General features: G+C 44.3%; 1 protein-coding gene across 3 annotated transcripts; it reads right to left on the bottom strand.

The window, feature by feature from the left end:
- Positions 1-738: 738 nt before the first annotated feature.
- LOC121649112 (actin, cytoplasmic 1-like) lies at positions 739-21912 on the bottom strand. 3 transcript variants are annotated; one of them, XM_041999685.1, is made up of 10 exons: positions 21831-21912; positions 20549-20673; positions 19209-19337; positions 11407-11517; positions 11170-11254; positions 10880-11041; positions 6454-6645; positions 5905-6086; positions 5573-5724; positions 739-749 (listed from the first exon to the last, which is right to left on the bottom strand). In XM_041999685.1, the coding sequence occupies exons 2-9, from the start codon at positions 20669-20671 to the stop codon at positions 5581-5583; spliced, it is 1128 nt and encodes a 375-aa protein (XP_041855619.1). In that variant the 5' UTR covers positions 20672-20673; positions 21831-21912; the 3' UTR covers positions 739-749; positions 5573-5580. The 3 variants fall into 3 exon arrangements, with proteins under 3 accessions (XP_041855619.1, XP_041855618.1, XP_041855620.1); XM_041999684.1 differs by lacking the exon at positions 739-749 and having other exon boundaries at positions 5352-5724; XM_041999686.1 differs by lacking the exons at positions 739-749; positions 19209-19337; positions 20549-20673; positions 21831-21912 and adding an exon at positions 11653-11657 and having other exon boundaries at positions 5355-5724.
- Positions 21913-22499: the final 587 nt, after the last annotated feature.

The following is a 22499-nucleotide window of genomic DNA, read 5'->3' as shown; positions in this document are numbered from 1 at the left end:
TGAGGAGATTGAGTATGAGCCGCTCCATCGTCTTCATCAGCTGGGATGTAAGTGCAACCGGTCTGTAATCGTTCAGCTCACCAGGGCGGTTTTTCTTTGGAACTGGAACAATACAGGATGTTTTCCACAGGGTAGGCACTTTCCCCAGCTGTAGACTGTCGTTGAAGACATGCTAGAGTGGTTCCCCCAGTTCAGCAGCGCAGGTCCTAAGCAGATGAGGAGGCACTCTGTCAGGGCCTGCTGCTTTCCATGGGTGGAGCTTCCTCAATTCTCCCCTCACCTGTTCTGCTGTTATGTGTGGAGAGTGTTGAGATGGGGGGAGGGGTAGAGGTTGGCAGGGTGGCTGCACAGGGGATGAAGTCAGGGAGGTTGTGTACTGCAGTGGGGGAGGGGGGACCGTGGGCTGGTCAAAGCGATTAAAGAAGATGTTCAGCCTGTTTGCTTCTTCCACTGTCCCCCCCGCTGTTATGGCTTTTGATCTGAAGCCTGTGATGGTGTTGACACCATCCCAGACCTCCTTCACACGGCTCTCACTCAGTATATCCTCCACCTTCCTTCTGCAGGTGTCCCTCGCCACCTTCAGGCATTGTTTCACCTCCCGCTGTGCTAATTGCATTGCCTCCCTGTCATGGTTCATGAAAGCCACCTTCTTCCTGTTGAGGGCAGCTTTGACATCTTGTGTTATCCAAGGTTTGTTATTTGGATAACAACGGACAGTCTTATTGGGGGAGACTACGTCCAGCAAGAAGCTGATGTAGTCCGTCAGACAGTGAGTCTGCTCCTCTATGTCCTCACCATGTTGTCTCAGCAGTACATCCCAGTCAGTGATGTCAAAGCAGTCTCTCAGGGCATCCTCTGCCTCAGGTGACCACTTCCTGATTGAGCGTGTGGTTTTAGACATCCTTTTGACCAGGGGGGTGTACTGTGGCTGTAGGTGAACCAGGTTGTGGTCAGACTTTCCAAGTCTGACCACAAGGCTCCTACACATTGAAATACAGCAGGTCTATTGTTCTGTTGTTCCTTGTGGGACAGTCTACAGCCTGGTAGAAGGAGGCCAAGGTAGAGTCCAGGGAAGCATGATTAAAATCCCCAGATATGACCATAAATGCCTCGGGGTGCTTTGTCTGCAGCCTTGCTGTTCTGTTCTGTTGTGGCGGAGTAGTACTGTTCAATGAGGGGTGTAGTAAAAACTGTAGAGATTGAAGATAAAAATTATTAATGCTTTATTTAAAATTGTGGAACTTGGATGACCGACAACGCCACCTGGAGTGTAGGACCCCAAGAAATACAAGGACACAGGTTTGCTCCTGTTGGACAGACAGACGTGGGGGCTGAATTAAATTCTTATTTCATTACATAATTGTAATATATAACTGTATATAATTGTCAAAATTTAATCAATCACACAAATGTGTTAATTAATATTCAAGTTAAAAAGGTTAAAAGCTGAATACCTAAAAACAAAGAAAGAAAAATTAGACTGTCTGGAACCCCCAGTGGAGGGCAGCCTACAGGGGGGTGTCCAGGTGTACCACTCTCACATCGTGAACACAACAAACCTCACTGCAAACTTAAACGTGGAGCCTTTGTGAACCCAGAGGGCCTAGCTCGTCTAACCCATCCAGCTAAAGGAAAAGCACAAGTTAAAAAAAAAACAAAAAAAAAACAGAATGAATAAAGCTACAACAAAGTCATCTCAAGGCAGTTTATACATAATTAATGAAGCCATTAAAAATTGTGATCTAATTAAACATATTAGTCCAACTTCTTAATGTGTTCAAATACAAAAAACATAAAAAAAATAATTAAGGAAGCCAACAAATCTCATTGATTCAGTCCTCCATCAACTGCCTTTTAACAGGAAGGAAAAACCTCCATTAGAACCAGATCCAGGAAGGAGAACCTCCATTAGAACCAGATCAAGGAAGAAAAACCTCCATTAGAACCAGATCCAGGAAGGAAAACCTCCATTAGAACCAGATCCAGGAAGAAAAACCTCCATTAGAACCAGATCCAGGAAGGAGAACCTCCATTAGAACCAGATCCAGGAAAGAGAACCCCCATTAGAACCAGATCCAGGAAGGAAAACCTCTGACAGGACAGTCATCTGTCTGGACCAGTTGGGGTGGAGAAGACAGAAAAGAGAGGTCAGGGATACCTGCTGAGGGAGAAGTAGAGAAATAGAAGAAAATGACACCAATAATGTAATTTATTTATGGAAGAAAAAAATAGAAGGAATGTTCTGTCACAACAGAACACGCTTCGCCTCCACGCCACCGCACTCTCTGCAGAACATAACCTGAAACAAAATGTTCACCCAAAACAAAAATTAATCCCATTTTCCATTCTTCCCACTCTATAAATGAAAAGTCCTCATCTCAATAGTAACACCTAGAAAAAAATCATTTTTTTTGTTTATACCGCATGTTAGAGTGGTTTGCAGCCGAGGATCAGACTGCCAGGGTCCCCGCCTCTAGCAGCCGCCCAGCTCACACTGCACCCGACCCCTATGGCCCCTCCTGCAAGTTGTGAGCCCACGGGAGGGGAGGCCTATGTCACCCTTTCGGGCTGAGCTCGACCGGGCCCCATGGGCAAAGGCCCGACCACCAAGCGCCCGAACTCGTTGGCGGACACCAGCAGTAAGGGATGCCGTCAAGCTGAAGAAGGAGTCCTGTTGGGCCTTTTTGGCCTGTGGGACTCAAGAGGCAGCTGATGGGTATCGGCGGGATAAGCGGAGCGCAGCTTCGGCGGTCGCTATGGCAAAAACTCGGGCATGGGAGGAGTTTAGAGAGGCCATGGATAATGACTTCCGGACAGCTTCGAGGAGATTCTGGTCCATAATCCGGTGGCTCAGGAGGGGAAAGCAGTGCTCAGTCAACACAGTGGGGATGGGGGGCTGCTGACCCTGACTCGGGACGTTGTGAGGGAATACTTCAAAGACCTTCTCAATCCCACTAACACATCTTCCGATGAGGAAGCAGAGTCTGGGGTGGCTGGTGCTGGGTCTCCCATCTCTGGGGCTGAGGTTGCTGAGGTGGTTAAAAAGCTCCTCAGTGGCAAGGCCCCAGGGGTGGATGAGGTCCACCCAGATTTCCTTAGGGCTCTAAATGCTGTAGGGCTGTCTTGGCTGACACGCCTCTGCAGCATCGTGTGGAAATCGGGGACAGTTCCGCTGGACTGGCAGACAGGGGTGGTGGTCTCCCTCTTCAAATTGAAGGACCGGAGGGTGTGCTCCAAATACAGGGGATCTCACTCCTCAGCCTCCCCGGTAAGGTCTCTTCAGGGGTGCTGAAAAGGAGGGTCCGTCGGATAGTCGAACCTCGGATTGAGGAGGAGCAGTGCGGTTTTCGTCCCAGTCGTGGAACAGTGGACCAGCTCTACACCCTCTTCAGGGTCTTGGAGGGGGCATGGGAGTTTGCCCAACCAATCTACATGTGCTTTGTGAACTTGGAGAAGGCATTTGACCGTGTTCCCCAGGGACTTGCTGGCAATAAATCAGAATCGTTTCCAGTGCGGGTTGGACTCCGCCAAGGCTGCTCTTTGTCACCGATTCTGTTCATAACTTTTATGGACAGAATTTCTAGGCGCAGCCGGGGTGTTGAGGGGATCCGGTTTGGTGGCCTCAGGATTGGGTCTCTGCTCTTTGCAGATGATGTGTTTCTGTTGGCTTCATTGGGCCATGATCTTCAGCTCTCACTGGAGCAATTCGCAGCCGAGTGTGAAGCGGCTGGGATGAGAATCAGCACCTCCAAGTCCAAGACCATGGTCCTCAGCCAGAAAAGGGTGGAGTGCTCTTTCCAGGTCTGCAATAGGGTCCTGCCCCAAGTGGAGGAGTTTACATATCTCGGGGTCTTGTTCTTGAGTGAGGGAAGGATGGAGCGGGAGATCGACAGGTGAATCAGTGCAGCGTCTGCAGTGATGCAGATACTGCATTGGTCTGTCGTGGTGAAGAACGAGCTGAGCCAAAAGGCAAAGCTCTCGATTTACCGGTCGATCTACGTTCCTACCCTCACCTATGTGGGTAGTGACTGAAAGAACAAGATTGCGAATATAAGCAGCTGAAACGAGTTTTCTCCGCAGGGTGGCCGGGCTCTCCCTTAGAGATAGGGTGAGAAGCTCGGTGATCCGGGAGGGGCTCAGAGTAGAGCTGCTGCTCCTCCACATCGAGAGGAGCCAGATGAGGTGGCTCGGGTAGGGCATCTGGTCAGGATGCCTCCTGGACGCCTCCCTGGTGAGGTGTTCTGGGCAAGTCCCACCGGAAAGAGACCCTGGGGAAGACCCAGGACACGCTGGACGGACTATATCTCTCGGGCTGGCCTGGGAACACCTCGGGATCCCTCCGGATGAGCTGGTGAATGTAGCTGGGGAGAGGGAAGTCTGGGTTTCCCTGCTTAGGCAGCTGCCCCCATGACCCGACTCTGGATAAGTGGAAGAAAATGGATGGTTGGATGGTTAAAGTGTTTTTTTTTTTGTTTGTTTTTGGGTCTCTGTCAGCTGACCACTGTCATGTGTCCCTAAGCTGGTTTTACTGGCTTTATTTGTGTCCCTGTCTTTTTTTTTTTTTTTTTTTTTACTGAACTTTGTGATTCTGAGGGAATATTTTGTCTGTTCCCATCCTTTACCACATGTGATCTTAGAAAGTTGGACCAGAGATTTTATGCACCTTCTGCCATAAATATCTAGAACAATACTAGATGCCTCACTCATTCATAACATTGTTTTAATGGTGCATGCATTTTAAGGGGCTAATCTTTTATTTATTCCTAAAGTTGAGACCAAATATGGAGAAGCGTCATCCAGTCCTTTTTTATGTAACAGCCTTCCTGGTGATCTGAAGGCAGCAGGGAGTGATGACATTTTAAAAATAAAACTTTAGATTTACCTTTTAATTGAATATGATCTTATTTGTGTATTTGCTGTTATACACAAAGGAGAATGGGCAGACTGGTTGGAGATGATAGAAAGACAACAGGAAGTCAAATCAGCACTGCCTTACGTGTGTATATGTGCATGTGTTTGCGCGCAACTGTGTGAAAGAGTTTGCCTGTTTCTTTTTTTATTTTTATGTAATCTACTGTGATATGTGTAAAGGCTCGTTTTATTTTTGGTATGCAGAATTTTTTTTTTTTTTTTTCATGTTAAGCTCTTTGTGTTGCCTTCAGCATGAAAGGTGCTTTATAAATAAAGTTTGGACTTGGACAATGGGGGCCACAGGGACCTCTGGCTGGGGCTCTCCTCAGTGATTGTCCATATTCAGCATGTGTAACTACATTTACACATGAAGGTCAAGCAGCAAATGACCACAGCAGAGAACATGTAAACAAATGTGTTTTATTCAGGTTTAACCATGGTTAAATAATCTTCTTTAAAGAGTTACACACTGAGATTTTAGAAATGAAGCAGCCTTCCCCTGCAGCCAGATGTCATGTGGGATTCATCGGAGGTAACATGGCTCAGTGAAACCATCCAGGGTTGATGAGCATCTTGTATGTGGCATGTTTCAGTCTATCACAAGATGAACCAGACACCGGTGGAGATGGTGAGGAGCACGTTCACCACCAGCGCAGAGAACAAGCAGCTTTAGAAACACTTGCGATGGACGATGCCCGGACCAGACTCGTCGTACTCCTGCTTGCTGATCCACATCTGCTGGAAGGTGGAGAGGGAGGCCAGGATGGAGCCGCCGATCCAGACAGAGTACTTCCTCTCTGGAGGAGCGATGATCTAAAAGTGGACAGTTGAGACAGACATACATGGTCTTCTTGGGGAAGTTTTAGATTTAAAGTCAGAATATCAGAACATTTCTGGCAATGAGCCTGGAAGCCATTACCAGCACAGTCTAGAGTTGAGACAATTCTGAGCTGCAGTGGCTCACATGGTCCTCTGCAGGAGAAAATACTGCACCTTGATCTTCATGGTGGGCGGGGCCAGGGCAGTGATCTCTTTCTGCATGCGGTCGGCGATGCCGGGGTACATGGTGGTACCTCCAGAGAGCACAGTGTTGGAGTACAGGTCCTTACGGATGTCCACATCACACTTCATGATGCTGTTGTAGGTCGTCTCATGAATACCAGCCGACTCCATCCCTGGAAACAGGAGTGTGAAATGATTCATGAAGACTCATGAAGGAATCCAGGAGTTAACAGCACGCACCCTTTTCCATTCAATTATAAAGCACAATAAGTTTTAACTGTATGACACTCTGTAACATGACGGTTTTAGAAGCATCTCAATTTAGTTTCTGTCCTAAACCCAATCACGTTTCTCCCAACAAGGACTTAATGACCACCTTGACCCCTAAAAGGAAAAGAGTAAACTCATTTCTGCAAAGAGGGAAGGCAAAAATGGAGAGCTTGATGTTTAAAATCAGGTCACACCAGAAACTCTGATCTAGTTGACTATTGTGAGTTCCTGTTTCTACAGAACTGAAAGGCAGTGTTATCTGTTACAGACCGATGAATGAAGGCTGGAAGAGCACTTCGGGGCAGCGGAACCTCTCACTGCCGATGGTGATGATTTGTCCATCAGGAAGCTCGTAGCTCTTCTCCAGTGAAGATGATAATGATGCCGTCTGCAACTCCTGCTCAAAGTCCAGAGCCACGTAGCACAGCTTCTCCTTGATGTCACGGACGATCTCACGCTCAGCTGCAGTTCAGAGGGTTACAGGTCAAATATACAGAAGATCCACACATGTTCAATCCTCTGTTTGTTGGGAGGAGAAGGGAGAGTGGATTAGGGCTGCACAATATACAGAAAATCTACCTTCATTGCCTTAGTAGCCTGCGTGATGTACTGTACATATTGAGACACGTCAGCTATTTGAAACCATTTTAGTCAGAAGAAAGACGACACACTAGGAAAACAAGAACTCTTCAACACAAGCTGGATACTTGTTCCAAGCACCAGGGAAGTATGTTAAATCTTCTCTGACACCGAAAGGACAACCACAAAGACGAATCCAGCACATATTTTTGTGTTGCAACATCTTAAAGCCCATTTATGCTCCCTTACATACTTAAATAGGGACATCCTTTTCAATCTTCAATCTTTTCGTTGCCGTCCTCATAATTCCATGCATCTTTTACGTTGCCATGGTTGTTAAGTCAGTTCCTTCACTAGTGGGCAGTGATGAGTTTAGAGTTCACGCCCGTGATTTCACATCAGTTTCAGCCCAACACGCCCTAAACACTTGCATTGCCTTCCTTCAAAAGCTTGCGCAATTTCTACAGTTTATTTCTTCGTCTTCATTCTTGTTATGTTTTTTTTTCTTCCTGTTTCTCTTCTTCTTTTCTGGTTTGTGTCTTGTGCTGTTAGCTACTCTGCTCAGCACTGCCGCCGCTGTTTCCGGTGGTACTGCTCCATCTTCTGCATCAAGCAATGGATGGCTGTGGACAAAACTGTCCATCCGTCTGTGTGTCTGTGTGTCTGTCTGTCTGTGTGTCCGTCTGTCCGCGTGTCCGTCCATCTTCTGCGTGAATGGGCCTTTACGGCACCGCCATTGCTTCGAGTCCTGATTACCTTGTATCTGCCGACATTAATAGCAACATGGAAATCTGGACTGATGAAGTCCGACAGTGGTCCACAGTTACTGATAAGGGTATCTGATCTGGAGATCTGACAGTTATTCTGATTTTTATATTAGACTTCAGAGCATTAATGAATCGGATTCATCTGACAGAAACTCAATCCATCCGTCCATTTTCCACTGCTTATCCAGAGGGATCCCGAGGCGTTCCCAGGCCGGCCGAGAGATGTAGTCCACCCAGCGTGTCCTGGGTCTCCCCCAGGGCCTTTTTCCGGTGGGACACGCCCGGAACACCTCACCAGGAAGGCATCCAGGATGCATTCTAACCAGATGCCCAAGCCACCTCATCTGGCTCCTCTCAATGCGAAGGAGCAGCGACTCTACTCTGAGCCTCTCCCGGATCACCGAGCTTCTCACCCTATCTCTAAGAAAGAGCCCAGCCACCCTGCGGAGAAAACAAATTTTGGCCCCTTGTATTCGCAATCTTGTTCTTTTGGTCACTGCCCAAAGCTAGTGACCATAGGTGAGGGTAGGAATGTAGCTCGACCGGTAAATCGAGAGCTTTGCCTTTTGGCTCAGCTCCTTCTTCACCACGACAGACCAATGCAGCGTCCACATCAGTGCAGATGCCGCACCGATCCACCTGTCGATCTCCCGCTCCATCCTATGCCTAGAAATTCTGTCCATAAAATTTATGAACAGAATTGGTGACAAAGGGCAGCCTTGGCGGAGTCCAACCCGCACTGGAAACAATTCTGATTTACTGCCGGCAATGCCGACCAAGCTCTGACACCGGTTGACAGGGACCGGACAGCTCGTACAAGCTGGTCCGGCACTCCATACTCCCGGAGTACCCCCCGCAGGAGTCCCTGTGGGACACGGTTGAATGCCTTCTCCAAGTCCACAAAGCACATGTAGACTGATTCAGTGAACTTCCATGCCCACTCAAAGACCCTAAAGAGGGTGTAGAGCTGGTCCACTGTTCCACGACAGGGACGAAAACCGCACTGCTCCTCCTCAATCCGAGGTTCAACTATCCGATGGACCCTCCTCTCCAGCACCCCTGAATAGACCTTACCGGGGAAGCTGAGGAGTGTGATCCCCCTGTAGTTGGAGAGGGGGACCACCACCCCAGTCTGCCAGTCCAGGGAAACTGTCCCCGATGTCCATGCGATACTGCAGAGGCGTGTCAGCCAAGACAGCCCTACAGCATCCAGAGCCTCATCGGAAGATGTGTTTGTGGGATTGAGAAGGTCTTTGAAGTATTCCCTCCACCGCCTCACAACGTCCCGAGTCAGGGTCAGCAGCCCCCCATCCCCACTGCACACAGTGTTGACGGAGCATTGCTTTCCCCTCCTGACCCGTCGGATGGTGGACCAGAATCTCCTCGAAGCTGTCCAGAAGTCATTCTCCAAACTCCCCTCATGCCCGAGTTTTTGTCTTAGCAACCGCCGAAGCTGCACCCTGCTTATCCCGCCGATACCCATCAGCTGCCTCTGGAGTCCCACAAGCCAAAAAGGCCCGAAAGGACTCCTTCAGCTTGACAGCATCCCTTACTGCTGGTGTCCACCAACGAGTTCCGGGGTTACCGTCACGACAGGCACCGACGACCTTACTTCCACAGCTGCGGCTGGCCGCCTCGACAATAGAGGCACGGAACACAGCCCACTCGGACTCAATGTCCCACGCCTCACCCGGGACATAGTTGACATAGTCTCCCAATAGAAACTGCTTTTAATAAATTACAGAGATGGGGACTCGAGTCTGGGACTTGGACTGAAGTTGCATTTAAGTCACATTTCCGGTGACTTGAGACTCGTCTGAGACTCGCGATTTGAGCCTCGTGAACAATCTTTTTTTTTTTTTTTTTTTGCGATCTCTGTCTTATTAACCGTCTGCAGTCATCTCTCCAGATGTAACTGTAACATCACCCAGATGTACCTGCAGTGCACAATCATTTAAAACGTTGACAGCACTGGTGGACACAGCTGTTGCTGCAGAGCCTGTTACTGTTGGGTATTAAAAACGTCATAAAAAGGGACCAATATAAGAGTAGCAAACTGGAACATCTGTGGTATAAAAATCCAGGACCCTGGATCCACCACATCCACCTTCATTCAGGTTAAAACACATCCGGAGAGGTTAGTCACTGTAATATAAAGATAATATTAGCAACGAGCCTGGTACACACACGACTTTTTAATCTTATGGTATTTTTTATCAGTTCGAAACCTCACGTGAAGATAGAAAAAAAAAAGGTTTAAACAGTTTTGTGTGTGGTGTGCGCCAATAATGTAATCACAGAACAACACACACATAATAATGCTGTCCTACAATTCATCTACAATCTAGTCCTCCGAGCCGGACAAATGTCGAAACGAAGAAGAAGAACCATAGCAACAACCGGCAATAAACAAAGAAGAAGAAACATAGTTACAATCGGTGATTTTACAATGATGGTGGTCTTGGGACTTTGTTAACAGACAAATACAGAACTGAAAAAAATTACAGACTGGAGACGACGTGAACACGGACTTTATTTACTTCCTTGTTCCCCAGCCAGCTAGCACTCTGATTGGCTACATTCCGTACCACGCCACCATCCGCGCAGTCACAATGTACGAGTCATCGGCATTCCTCAGAAATTGGCTCTGAAATATTGAACATGTTCAATGTTCTGATTGTTGGCTACGACCGTTTCGGAGCTGATTATCGGGACAAATCAGCTTGTAACCCCAAATCAAATGATGAATGGACAGAGAAATCTCACGATGATCCGGGGTTTGCCATCCGAGGTCGAGGACGTACATATACAGCATCTCAGGAACTCTGAGGATTGGTTCCAGATGTGAGCTTAGCAATGCTGTTTGTGTCAACCACATAAGAAAGGCTGATACAGTCAGTCAGGGGGTTTTCTAAAGATTGGCCAGAGACCTCACAGATTCTCCAAATCAGTTTAAGTTGTCACTTCTTGTAATAAAACCATCATTTTTATATACATGAAGCTGGTGTCCGGAGCTCTTTTTGTCTTAAAGTATTTTAGTCGCGTCACCTGCTTAAAGTAATTCACTACAAAAGGGAATCATGATCCAGAGAAGAAAGTCACCATATAACAGAAACAACGTACGACACTGAGAAGAGGAAAGCTGTCAACCACACAATGACTTTACAGAAATATAGAATGTTGTCACAGAAAAATAACCAACACGCCATACGAGGAAACATGAAAGTGGCATCAAATTTAATTCATCGCAGATCATATCGTCATGGCAACGTTATGGCATGTTTTCCTGGTATCACGCAGCCCTAGTGAACTTGAACTCAACTTTATTGTCATTACAGAGTGGGTCATACCCGTGGTAGTCAAGCTGAGGCCTCTCTCAGTGAGGATCTTCATCAAGTAGTCGGTCAGATCTCTGCCGGCCAGATTCAGACGGAGGATGGCGTGAGGCAGAGCGTAGCCCTCGTAGATCGGCACAGTGTGGCTGACACCGTCACCAGAGTCCATCACAATCCCTGCAGGATAGATTCTAGTTAGTGAAGCAGCTTAGCATTAAAACCACTGTGCTGTGTTTAGCTGCAGCTCAAACTGAGCTTCTTTAGAAGAGTTTGACATCTGAGAGCTTTGGTCCACGTCCACTCACCTGTGGTACGACCAGAAGCGTACAGAGACAGGACGGCCTGGATGGCCACATACATGGCAGGAGAGTTGAAGGTCTCAAACATGATCTGGACCAGAAAGACATGAAGCGTCACTTTGCAACGTCTGTAAAGTTATTCAGACATGGTTCTTTCCAGATACAAAACCAGCAAGACACTGCAGCTGAAAACTCATTTCTGTTCAGGAGTTTCTGGACCGGTGTGGGTCAGTCTGATCTCACCTGTGTCATCTTCTCCCTGTTGTTTTTAGGGTTGAGCGGAGCCTCGGTCAGCAGGACTGGATGCTCCTCAGGAGCCACACGGAGCTCATTGTAGAAGGTGTGATGCCAGATCTGCACAACAGGACAGCAGCTTAGTGTGACCACAAAACAGACTTTAAAGTCAAAGATTTAATTAACAGCAAGTAAAACTAGTCATTTTACTTCTTCTCAGTTATAGACTGATACTGTGCTACATCGCAGTCTCACCTTCTCCATGTTCTCCCAGTCTATTACATTTTATTTTATTTATTTAAAGTATTTATTTTTTGACAAAACAATCAAAACATAAATTTCAAACACTTGAATGAAAAAGAGCAGAAAGAAGAAAATCCGATATAATCTGCCCCGTTTACACATAATTAAACAATAAAAATAAAATTTATTTATTTATAGCTGTTTTTTTTTTTTTTTTGTATTTTACTTTTTATTTATTATTTACATGGTACCAAAGTAAAACAAATATACATTGTTCATTATATTTTCTTATCAGTATCTTTAAAACGTTTTTTTAAACACAATAATTGCTTTTTTACTTTCTTTATCCAGATTGTTCCATAAACTGACCTGGTACCAGTAATGGTCCGGACCACTGTAATGATTGTTCCCTTTCACTAGGAGACATTTAAATCAGTGATAACTACATACTATACATTTCAGATACCAATATAAGAATTCATAATTATAATTTTTTTATTATTATTATTACTATTATTATTTTTATTATTTTTTTTTTTTACGTTTTTTTATGGAGGAACAAAACTCATCACACATAAAAAAAAGACATTTGATAAAATAATATGAAAAATGAAGTATTAGCACATTTGATTTTGAGTCATTGGTAGCTACCATTAAAATTAATTTGTTAAAAGCTTTTTATTTATTTTTTTATGATTTTTTTTTTTTTTTTTTTAATTTTCACTCAACTTTTCTACCCATATTCCACTTTATGGAATAATACAGTGATAACCATTAATAGGAAGCCAATATCTAAACAGAATTGATATGAAAAAGGCATTGTCTTTGTAATGGACTTTCTGGACATAGATAGAAATATTTTACCATTTTTCCACCAAATTTAATTTTTATTTTCCTAAGATGGAATTCATTTAGATTTGCAAACCATTCCTGTACCCTGCTTATTGTCTTACACAATGGTTTGCAATACATTCTTCCGAAACCAAGATTAACAGAAATTGCAGTCAGACGACTTATTTTAATGAAATTGATTACTACATTGTTTAAATCTTAGATATTCCATCATTATGATCGACACATCAGACAAACAGCAGATTCTAAACTTTTCTCAATGATAAAGCCCAGTCTAATTTTAAAAAATTACCTTTAAGACGCAAAGTCAAGGAAACACATTTTAAAATTATAAATAAAATCTATCCAGTATCAGACATTTTAAAATGTAGATTTAAATTCAAGGTGAACCCATGCTCCTTTTGTAAGGTTGCAGTAGAATCCTTAGAGCATTTTTTTCCTGCCCTCTGTCAAACAGTTTCTGGGTTGATATAAGAGGTGGTTGTCACTAAAGATATACAATATTCCATCCTTTAGGCTTTTGACATTATGTCTACTTCATAGTTATTCTAAATCCAGTTTCTCTGATGTTATCAACATTTTTATTTTATTGGGAATATAGAGAAATAACAAACCTTCCTTTGCTTGTTTTAAAAATGATTTTTTCATATATTATTCGTGTCTAAGGAAAATGTCAAACAAGTATACAAAAAAGATCTGAAGAGCAATGTGTGGTGCACTTTTTAAAATATTTTTTTCTCCAGAAAAGTCCTTTCATGTGATCTATATATAACTGATTTACACAATTTGAAGTTGGCTTTTTACTATGGTTTAATGACAGCTCTGTAGCTATACTTTATTTAATTGTCCACTAATAATTTATCTTTATTTACTGAACCCCTTATGGTTTTTTTTTTGTTTTTTTTTTTTGTTTTTTTGTTTCAATACTTTTGTTTACCTAATTCATGGTTGGATTGACTTATCCAGTGCATTTTATACATTTGTATAGTGTACTTCCCTCACGAAAGATTATTATATATATTTGCAGTATTAATAAAGAGAAAAGATAAAATCAGTGGTTTCTGTCAAACACTGCTGCATGATCGTTTAAATTGATTTACTGTTTTTTATGTTTTATTATGGCGATTTATATTTTAAATGTATTGCACTTTAATTCTTGTATTTTATTGTAATGCGTCTGAGTGTCATGGGAAGCGCTTTAAAAATACAATGTCCTTGCCCAGGACCACTGTAATGAGTGGTCCATGCCACTGGGTGGCAACTAAATCATTAGTCCTAGCTGTGGTCCTTAGACTCATCATCCCCAGAGCAACTCAATAAATTTTGATTAAGTCGAAAATTTTAATGCCCCAACCACCGCTCACGGATTACTCAGCTTTTTAATGTTTTGTGGAACTAATTGACTGTAATTTAGGCCTATTATTTATTATTATTTTATTTTGCTTTAGTCATAGCAGTTTAGTTACCTGTTTTTAAATGGATAAACTGTGTTCTTTCTGCCATTTGTGGGTAAATAAATGTGTTTCCTTGGCTTTGGGTCTTACAGGCAATTCCAGAATAGTACACAACATACACAAAAACACAATAAAATAAAGTAGATAAGTAGAAAAATAGAATTAGATACTCTTAAGGGCATTTGTGAGATGACAATATAATAATAGTAAAAGTGACAGTGTAATAATAACAGTATATGATTATAGCAGCAATGGTATATAATAATAATAATAATTAAAGCCGCAAGCGGCATCCATCGGGTCCGAGCTGCCTGATGTTGCCATGACAACAGGTGCTGTAAAGCGTTAAGGACCCAACCTGTATGAATCCTATCAAGTTTGGTGCAGATCCCACGTATTCCTATGGAGATATAAGCAAACCGTGTTTCATGGCGAGGGCATTTTTTCGTTGGTTGCCACGGTTACACGCTTTTTCCTATTAGAAAGATTTGAGGAGCGTTTGGTCCCCAACTTGTCAGGAAGCTTCAGACTAGTTCGTTCAAATGGCAGTGAAATCCAAGATGGCGGGCACCCAGTTGCCATGGCAACAGGTGTTCCATTGACTTCTTTGCTGGACTTGGGGTGTCACACGTATGAATCCTGTGAACTTTGGTGCGGATCCCACGTATTTCTATGGAGATATGAGCAAACCGTGTTTCATGGCGAGAAGGCCTTTTTCCGTCGGTTGCCACGGTGAAACGATTCCTGCTATTAGAAAGATTTGAGGAGCGTTTGGTACCCAACTTGTCAGGAAGCTTCCCACCAAGTTTGGAGTGAATCGCACGAATCCCCTCAGACTAGTTCGTTCAAATACGATGTGTGTAAAGTGCAAAAAATGGCAAAAAAATGGCCGCACACGCGAAGATGGCGGGCACCCCGTTGCCATGGCGACAGGTGTTACATTGAGTTTTTTGGTCAACACGGGGTGGTACACGTGTGTGCCGAGTTTCGTCTTCCTACGTTGAAGTAGACTTCCTGGGCCCCATTCATGTGGTGATTTTTGTTGAGTGTAGGTGGCGCTGTTGAGCCAATTTTGCATCGAATAGTATGCGGACCTTATAATATCCGATTTTCGCCGGGCTTGACGTGTGTGCCAAGTTTCACAACTTTTCATGGGTGTTTAGGGGGTCAAATTTGGCGTCGAAGCGCTTAGAAGAACGAGGAGAATAATAAACATTTCAGGAACAATAGGGTCTCGCCATACTTTGTATGGCTCGGACCCTAATAAAGCCGCAAGCGGCATCCATCGGGTCCGAGCGGCCTGGACCCCGCCACCCGATGTCGCCACGACAACAGGTGGTGTAATGCGTTAGGGACCCAACAAGTATGAATCCTGTCAAGTTTGGTGCAGTTCCCATTTATTCCTGTGGAGATATGAGCAAACCGTGTTTAATGGCGAGAAGGCTTTTTCCGTCGGTTGCCACGGTTACACGCTTTCTCCTATTAGAAAGATTTGAATAGCGTTTGTTCCCCAACTTGTCAGGAAGGTTCCCACCAAGTTTGGAGTCTGTCGCACGAATCCCCTCGGACTAGTTTGTTGAAATGACAGTGAAATCCAAGATGGCGGGCACCCCGTTGCCATGGCAACAGGTGTTTGCTTGACTTGTTTCCTTGACTTTGGGTGTTACACGTATGAATACTGTGAAGTTTGGTGCAGATCCCATCTATTTCTATGGAGATATGATCAAACCGTGTTTCATGGCGTGAAGGCGTTTTTCCGTCGGTTGCCACGGTAACACGCTTTCTGCTATTAGAAAGATTTGAATAGCGTTTGGTCCCCAACTTGTCAGGAAGCTTCCCACCAAGTTTGGAGTCAATCGCACGAATCCCCTCAGACTAGTTCGTTCAAATACGATGTGTGTAAAGTGGAAAAAATGGCAAAAAAATGGCCGCACACGCCAAGATGGCGGGCACCCCGTTGCCATGGCGACAGGTGTTACATTGAGTGTTTTGGTCAACACGGGGTGGTACACGTGTGTGCCGAGTTTCGTCTTCCTACGTTGAAGTAGACTTCCTGGGCCCCATTCATGTGGTGATTTTTGGTGACTCTAGGTGGCGCTGTTGAGCCAATTTTGCATTGAATAGTATGCGGACCTTATAATATCCGATTTTCGCCGGGCTTGACGTGTGTGCCAAGTTTCACAACTTTTCATGGGTGTTTAGGGGGTCAAATTTGGGGTCGAAATGCTTAGGAGAAGGAGAAGGAGAATAAACATTTCAGGAACAATAGGGCCTTGCCATACTTTGTATGGCTCGGACCCTAATAATTAAAGCCGCAAGCGGCATCCATCGGGTCCGAGCTGCCTGGACCCCGCCACCCGATGTCGCCATGACAACAGGTGGTGTAATGCGTTAAGGACCCAACGTGTGTGAATACTGTGAAGTTTGGTGCAGATCCCTCGTATTCCTATGGAGATATAAGCAAACCGTGTTTCATGGCGAGGGCATTTTTCCGTCGGTTGCCACGGTTACACGCTTTTTCCTATTCGAAAGATTTGAGGAGCGTTTGGTCCCCAACTTGTCAGGAAGCTTCCCACCAAGTTTGGAGTCAGTCGTACTAATCCCCTCAGACTAGTTCGTTAAAATGGGAGTGAAATCCAAGATGGCGGGCAGTGCGTTGCCATGGCAACAGGTGTTCTATTGACATCAATGCTGGACTTGGGTTGTCACAAGTATGAATCCTGTCAAGTTTGGTGCAGATCCCACGTATTCCTATGGAGATATAAGCAAACCGTGTTTCATGGCGAGGGCATATTTCCGTCGGTTGCCACGGTTACACGCTTTTTCCTATTAGAAAGATTTGAGGAGCGTTTGGTCCCCAACTTGTCAGGAAGCTTCCCACCAACTTTGAAGTCAGTCGCACGAATCCCCTCAGACTAGTTCGTTAAAATGGCAGTGAAATCCAAGATGGCGGGCACCCCGTTGTCATGGCAACAGGTGTTCTATTGACTTCTTTGCTGGATTTGGGGTGTCACAAGTATGAATCCTATCAAGTTTGGTGCAGATCCCACGTATTTCTATGGAGATATGAGCAAACCGTGTTTCATGGCGAGAAGGCTTTTTCTGTCGGTTGCCACGGTAAAACGGTTTCTCCTATTAGAAAGATTTGAATAGCGTTTGTTCTCCAACTTGTCAGTAACGTTCCCACCAAGTTTGGAGTCTGTCGCACGAATCCCCTCAGACTAGTTCGTTCAAATGGCAATGAAATCCAAGATGGCGGGCACCCCGTTGCCATGGCAACAGGTGTTCGATTGACTTCTTTGCTGTACTTGGGGTGTCACAGGTATGAATACTGTGAACTTTGGTGCAGATCCTATGTATTTCTATGGAGATATGAGCAAACCGTGTTTCAAGGCGAGAAGGTCATTTTCCGTCGGTTGCCATGGCAATAGGTGTTGGAATGACTTCTTTGCTGGACTTGGGGTGTCACAGGTATGAATCCTGTCAACTTTGGTGCAGATCCCATGTATTCCTATGGAGATATGTGCAAACCGTGTTTCTTGGCGAGGTCATTTTCCGTCGGTTGCCACGGTAACACGCTTTCTGCTATTAGAAAGATTTGAATAGCGTTTGGTCCCCAACTTGTCAGGAAGCTTCCCACCAAGTTTGGAGTCAGTCGCACGAATCCCCTCAGACTAGTTCGTTCAAATGGCAATGAAATCCAAGATGGCGGGCACCCCGTTGCCATGGCAACAGGTGTTCAATTGACTTCTTTGCTGGACTTGGGGTGTGACACGTATGAATACTGATAAGTTTGGTGCAGATCCCATGTTTTTCTATGGAGATATGAGCAAACCGTGTTTCATTGCGAGAAGGCGTTTTTCCGTCGGTTGCCACGGTAACACGCTTTCTGCTATTAGAAAGATTTGAATAGCGTTTGGTCCCCAACTTGTCAGGAAGCTTCCCTCCAAGTTTGGAGTCAGTCGCACGAATCCCCTCAGACTAGTTCGTTCAAATACGATGTGTGTAAAGTGCCAAAAATGGCAAAAAAATGGCCGCACACGCCAAGATGGCGGGCACCACGTTGCCATGGCAACAGGTGTTAGATTGACTTTTTTGCTCGACTCGGGGTGTTACACGTGTGTGCCGAGTTTCGTCTTCCTACGTCGAAGTAGAGTTTTGGGACCCCATTCATTAGGGGAATTTTGGGGTGTCTAGGTGGCGCTGTTGAGCCAATTTTGCATTGAAGTGTATGCGGACCTTATAATATCCGAGTTACGCAGGACTTGACGTGTGTGCCAAGTTTCACAACTTTTCATGGGTGTTTAGGGGGTCAAATTTGGGGTTGAAGCGCTTAGAAGGAGAATAAACATTTCAGGAACAATAGGGCCTTGCCATACTTTGTATGGCTCGGACCCTAATAACATTAATAACAATGACATAATAGCTAAAGTAATAATATTAACAGTAATAGTAATTATTATAAAACTAATAATAATAATATGAATTTATACACAGATATTTTTCCCTATATATTTAGCATGTTCAACGTATGCAAAGATACATAACTGCAACGTGATGGATGAGTGCAAAAGGTGACAGATAGAATTAGACCAGGTGTGTAATAGACAGTTGTGACAGAGGTAGGAGTTGTAAAGTCTGATTGCAGAAGGTAGGAAGAAGGCTTGTAAACCAATAAAGTGCCAACCCTCTGATACTGTATTTACTAAGTTTTTAAAGACAAATGTTAAGATCTATGGTGTCAAATGATTTCTTGAGGTAAATAAAAATTCAAATTAAATAAATTTTCTTAATTACTGCAGTGGATATTCTGTTACTTCCACTAAAGCCATTGATGTTGAATGCCTTTTAACCCATCCTAGTTAAACCTGGAGCAGTAGCCTGCCAGACCAGATTCCGGCACCCAGGGAGCAGTTGGGAGTTCAGGGCCTTGCTCAGGGGCCACAGTGGTTCAACTTGGTTGCCAGGAATACTTTAACTGCTTATCTTAGCTTATTAAAAACCTCATGGAGGATTGATAGGCTTTGTTAACATCAGTTACATAAAGCTCATCCTAACTTTGTTGTTCCAGGACTTTCTATAATGCTTCCAAGGCCTTTTGTGAAGGTTTTCTGTTATGACTCATGCTTTATTATCATGACAATGATTATAGACTGTGAACACTGGTAAATGATCACTGTTATCAGTCACTTGGGATGAACGAAACATTTTCACTCAGTCTTCTCAGTTATAGATTGATAATGTGATGCACAACAGTCTCACCTTCTCCATGTCGTCCCAATTTGTGACAACGCCGTGCTCGATGGGATACTGCAGAGTCAGGATGCCTCTCTTACTCTGAGCCTCGTCTCCCACGTAGCTGTCCTTCTGTCCCATCCCCACCATCACACCCTGCACAAAAGTGAATGAATGAACTTTATTGTCATTACGACAAGTGCAATGAAATTATTTCCAGTACAACCTGTCCAAGAGTAGACAACAACACCACAACAGTGGTGGTGGTGGTGGTGGTGGGGTGGGGGGGTGGGGGGGGTGATTGGATGAGTAGCGCATCCAATCCAACCTGCCGCCCAGAAGTGGAGGGAGGGGGGAAGGGTCCAACGAAGGCGGTGAACTCATGGGGGAGGGTGTGTCTGTGATTGTGTGTGTGTGTGTGTGTGTGTGAGTGTATGCGTAAGTAAGTGTAAGTAAGCGAGCCTGTGAACTCTCTCCCAGTTCATTTTTCCAGTCTGCCTGATGATGGAATGGGACGACCTTGGGAGCCGATCCAGGAAAGTTCCACAGCCCAAGAAGATGGGAGGTGGGAGGGTGGGGGCAGAGCATCAGTCTACATAACATTCCAGGGGAAGTTGATACCAACCATCCAAGGCCAGTCCGGGGAGCCAGATTAAGATAACAGCATTGTTTGGTTCAGGTAAGAGCTTGTTTCGTCTGCCTTAAGTCTCTCAGTGGTCTCACTGGCGACTCTAATCATCTGAATCTGAGTCAGTTTCCACCCAGCCGAGCCGACAGCGTCTCCAAGTTGATGTCAATCCTGCGGACGAGTTCAGGAATCATAACCAGCATGCCATTCTGGGCTAGGATAGCATCCAGTTGACGATTAAGCTCCTGTAACGCTAGTCTTGAGTGTTCAGAGCTTGGCAGCATGCCAGTGGCTGCCGACAGCGCCCGAATTTTGCGATGCACCAGGAAACCGCCGGCTCCAAATAGCAGAAACCCAGTTATCATGAATCCAATTGTGAAGAAGTCCTCAACATCCTCAACAGAAAAAAGCAACAGACACATGACCTTCCACACCCCCCAAGAGGGGGGTCACATGTCCAGCCGCGAACTTTCCACCAGGACAAGCAGGCTCCCCTACACCTGTTTTGCGGCTCGAATAAATTTGATCAACTGCATTGAGAAACCAGCAGATCAGATCCATGGTTAAAATTTAGAAGGGAGTGCAGAGAGAGGCTCAGATAGATAGACAGACAAGACAGAGAAGTAGCAGGGTAGAGTGGGCATGAAGAGGAATAGAAAAGTGTCCGCCTTCTTCGACAGCAGGAAGAGAAAAACACCTTCAGTCACGCTGCAGGTGATGCTCATGGTGAAGTGTGTACCTGGTGTCTGGGGCGTCCAACGATGGAAGGGAAGACGGCTCGTGGAGCATCGTCTCCAGCAAAACCAGCCTTGCACATACCGGAGCCATTGTCAACAACCAGGGCAGCGATGTCGTCTTCCATGTCTGAAAGGAGACCAGCATGTTCACACAACTCACATTTATCTTCAAGTAGCTCTAAGATGCCAAGTTTAAACATTTAAGATTAAAAAATGAAATGTTTGTCAGAGCAACTTTGAACAGATGCAGCACCTTTCAGGACGATGAGGCTCAGACCACATCCTTTCCCTGCATCTGTTTAAAGTATTTACACGCTCCCCACCTGAACAGGTTTCTTTTGAAATTTGCTTTAACTAGTCAGAAACTTTGAGGAAACTTTCTCTGTGGTTTCATGGAACATTTCTGGTTTTAATAAGAAAGGCTGTAAGATACAGTGGTAGCACAACTAATTTATACATGCAGATAAAAAATCATGTAACAGAAAATACAGAAGAAACGGAGAAAGGAAGGAACCGAGAAATCCATCATAAACCCCGACCCAGAGGCAGAATATCCTAAATAATAGAGGGGAAAGTAATATTTTAGTTATCTGTTGCATTAGTTCAAATTATTTTTCCAAGTGTAGCTGGTCAATTGTTATTCCAGTCAAATTAAAAAATGATTAAATGCTGGAAAGACCTTGATGTAACACATTTATCATATGCAAATGTGTTATTTATATAAATATGTTTCCTGGAATTGAAACAGATATACAGAATACTTCTTGAATATCATCCCTTTATGGTAACTGACAAAGAGATACTATGATTACTGGATTTAAAATGACAGGTAGATAGCTTATACCTCTAGGTATTCTAATTTAGAGAATTTCACTTTATTTGAGAAATAAATTAGGACATGACAATCTAAAGAAAAAATGGTTTAATTGTTCTTTTGTTTTGAGTAAAACTACTACTATTTACCTGTTTTTATTATTATCATCTTTAACCTGTCCAGCATCATGTCAACAGATTTTTTTTCTTTCTCTTTACTTTTTAACTTTGCTCAAATTTTGCTCTGGGTTTTAACTAATTAATAATCCAAAGGACAAAAAATCATAAAAACATTAAAAGGTCCTGAAAATTCATTCAGATTTTAAAGTTTTATGATTTATTCACCTTAATTACTGAGAAGCATCGGTACCGTGTCGGCATCAAAGATACTGGCCCTGTTTTACTGGGTATTGGACCAGGACCAGTGTCACACACCACTACTGTCTCACTATAAAAGAGTGACGATCTTACCTGTTCCAGGTGAGTAACGGGTGTGTCTGCTGGTGTGTGTGTTTGTGTCCAGATGTACTCAGTCACTGCAGCATCAGGAGCCAAAGATCACCGGCTTTATTTGCGCTCCAAGACATCCGACCTTGTCCATAAAAGGTAACGTTCTAACAGCCGGCGCTCTGATTGGTCCAGGTGTGCAGGGGTGTTCAACGTTTCTGTCATTTCTACAGTAATTCACCACACACCATACACTGTAAATAACGTGTATTGTTATTTACAGTGGATTACTGTAGTTTTTAAATTACTGTACCCTACTGTACTCAATTCAAATTCAAAATACTTTATTTGTCTCTGAGGAGCAATAAAAGGCACACAGGCAGTTTTACACTAAGTCAACAAAGGAACAAAGTCATTAAGATAAATAATATAAAATGTGGGCTGTACACACATTTACATATGAGAGCATCAGCTGTGCAGCTGTGTCCGTTTAGTGTGGAGTGTGTGAGTTGGTATGTCAACAGTCTGTGAGCCAGATCATGTCCGTCATTGTAATGGGGTATAAAGGTTGTGTGTGATGTAGAAGGGTGTTTGAGTGTGAGTGGGGGGTCTTGGTCACTTTGGCTGTTTTTAATTGAAGACGAAAATGTTCAGGTTTTCCAAACATCAGGAACAAACTAGTGTTAGAAAGTT

This window comes from Melanotaenia boesemani, chromosome 11 (genome assembly GCF_017639745.1).
Source record: "Melanotaenia boesemani isolate fMelBoe1 chromosome 11, fMelBoe1.pri, whole genome shotgun sequence".
NCBI classification, from domain to species: domain Eukaryota; kingdom Metazoa; phylum Chordata; class Actinopteri; order Atheriniformes; family Melanotaeniidae; genus Melanotaenia; species Melanotaenia boesemani.
The sequence above is the reverse complement of the archived record's forward strand: the minus strand, read 5'-3'. Positions and strand labels throughout refer to the sequence as shown.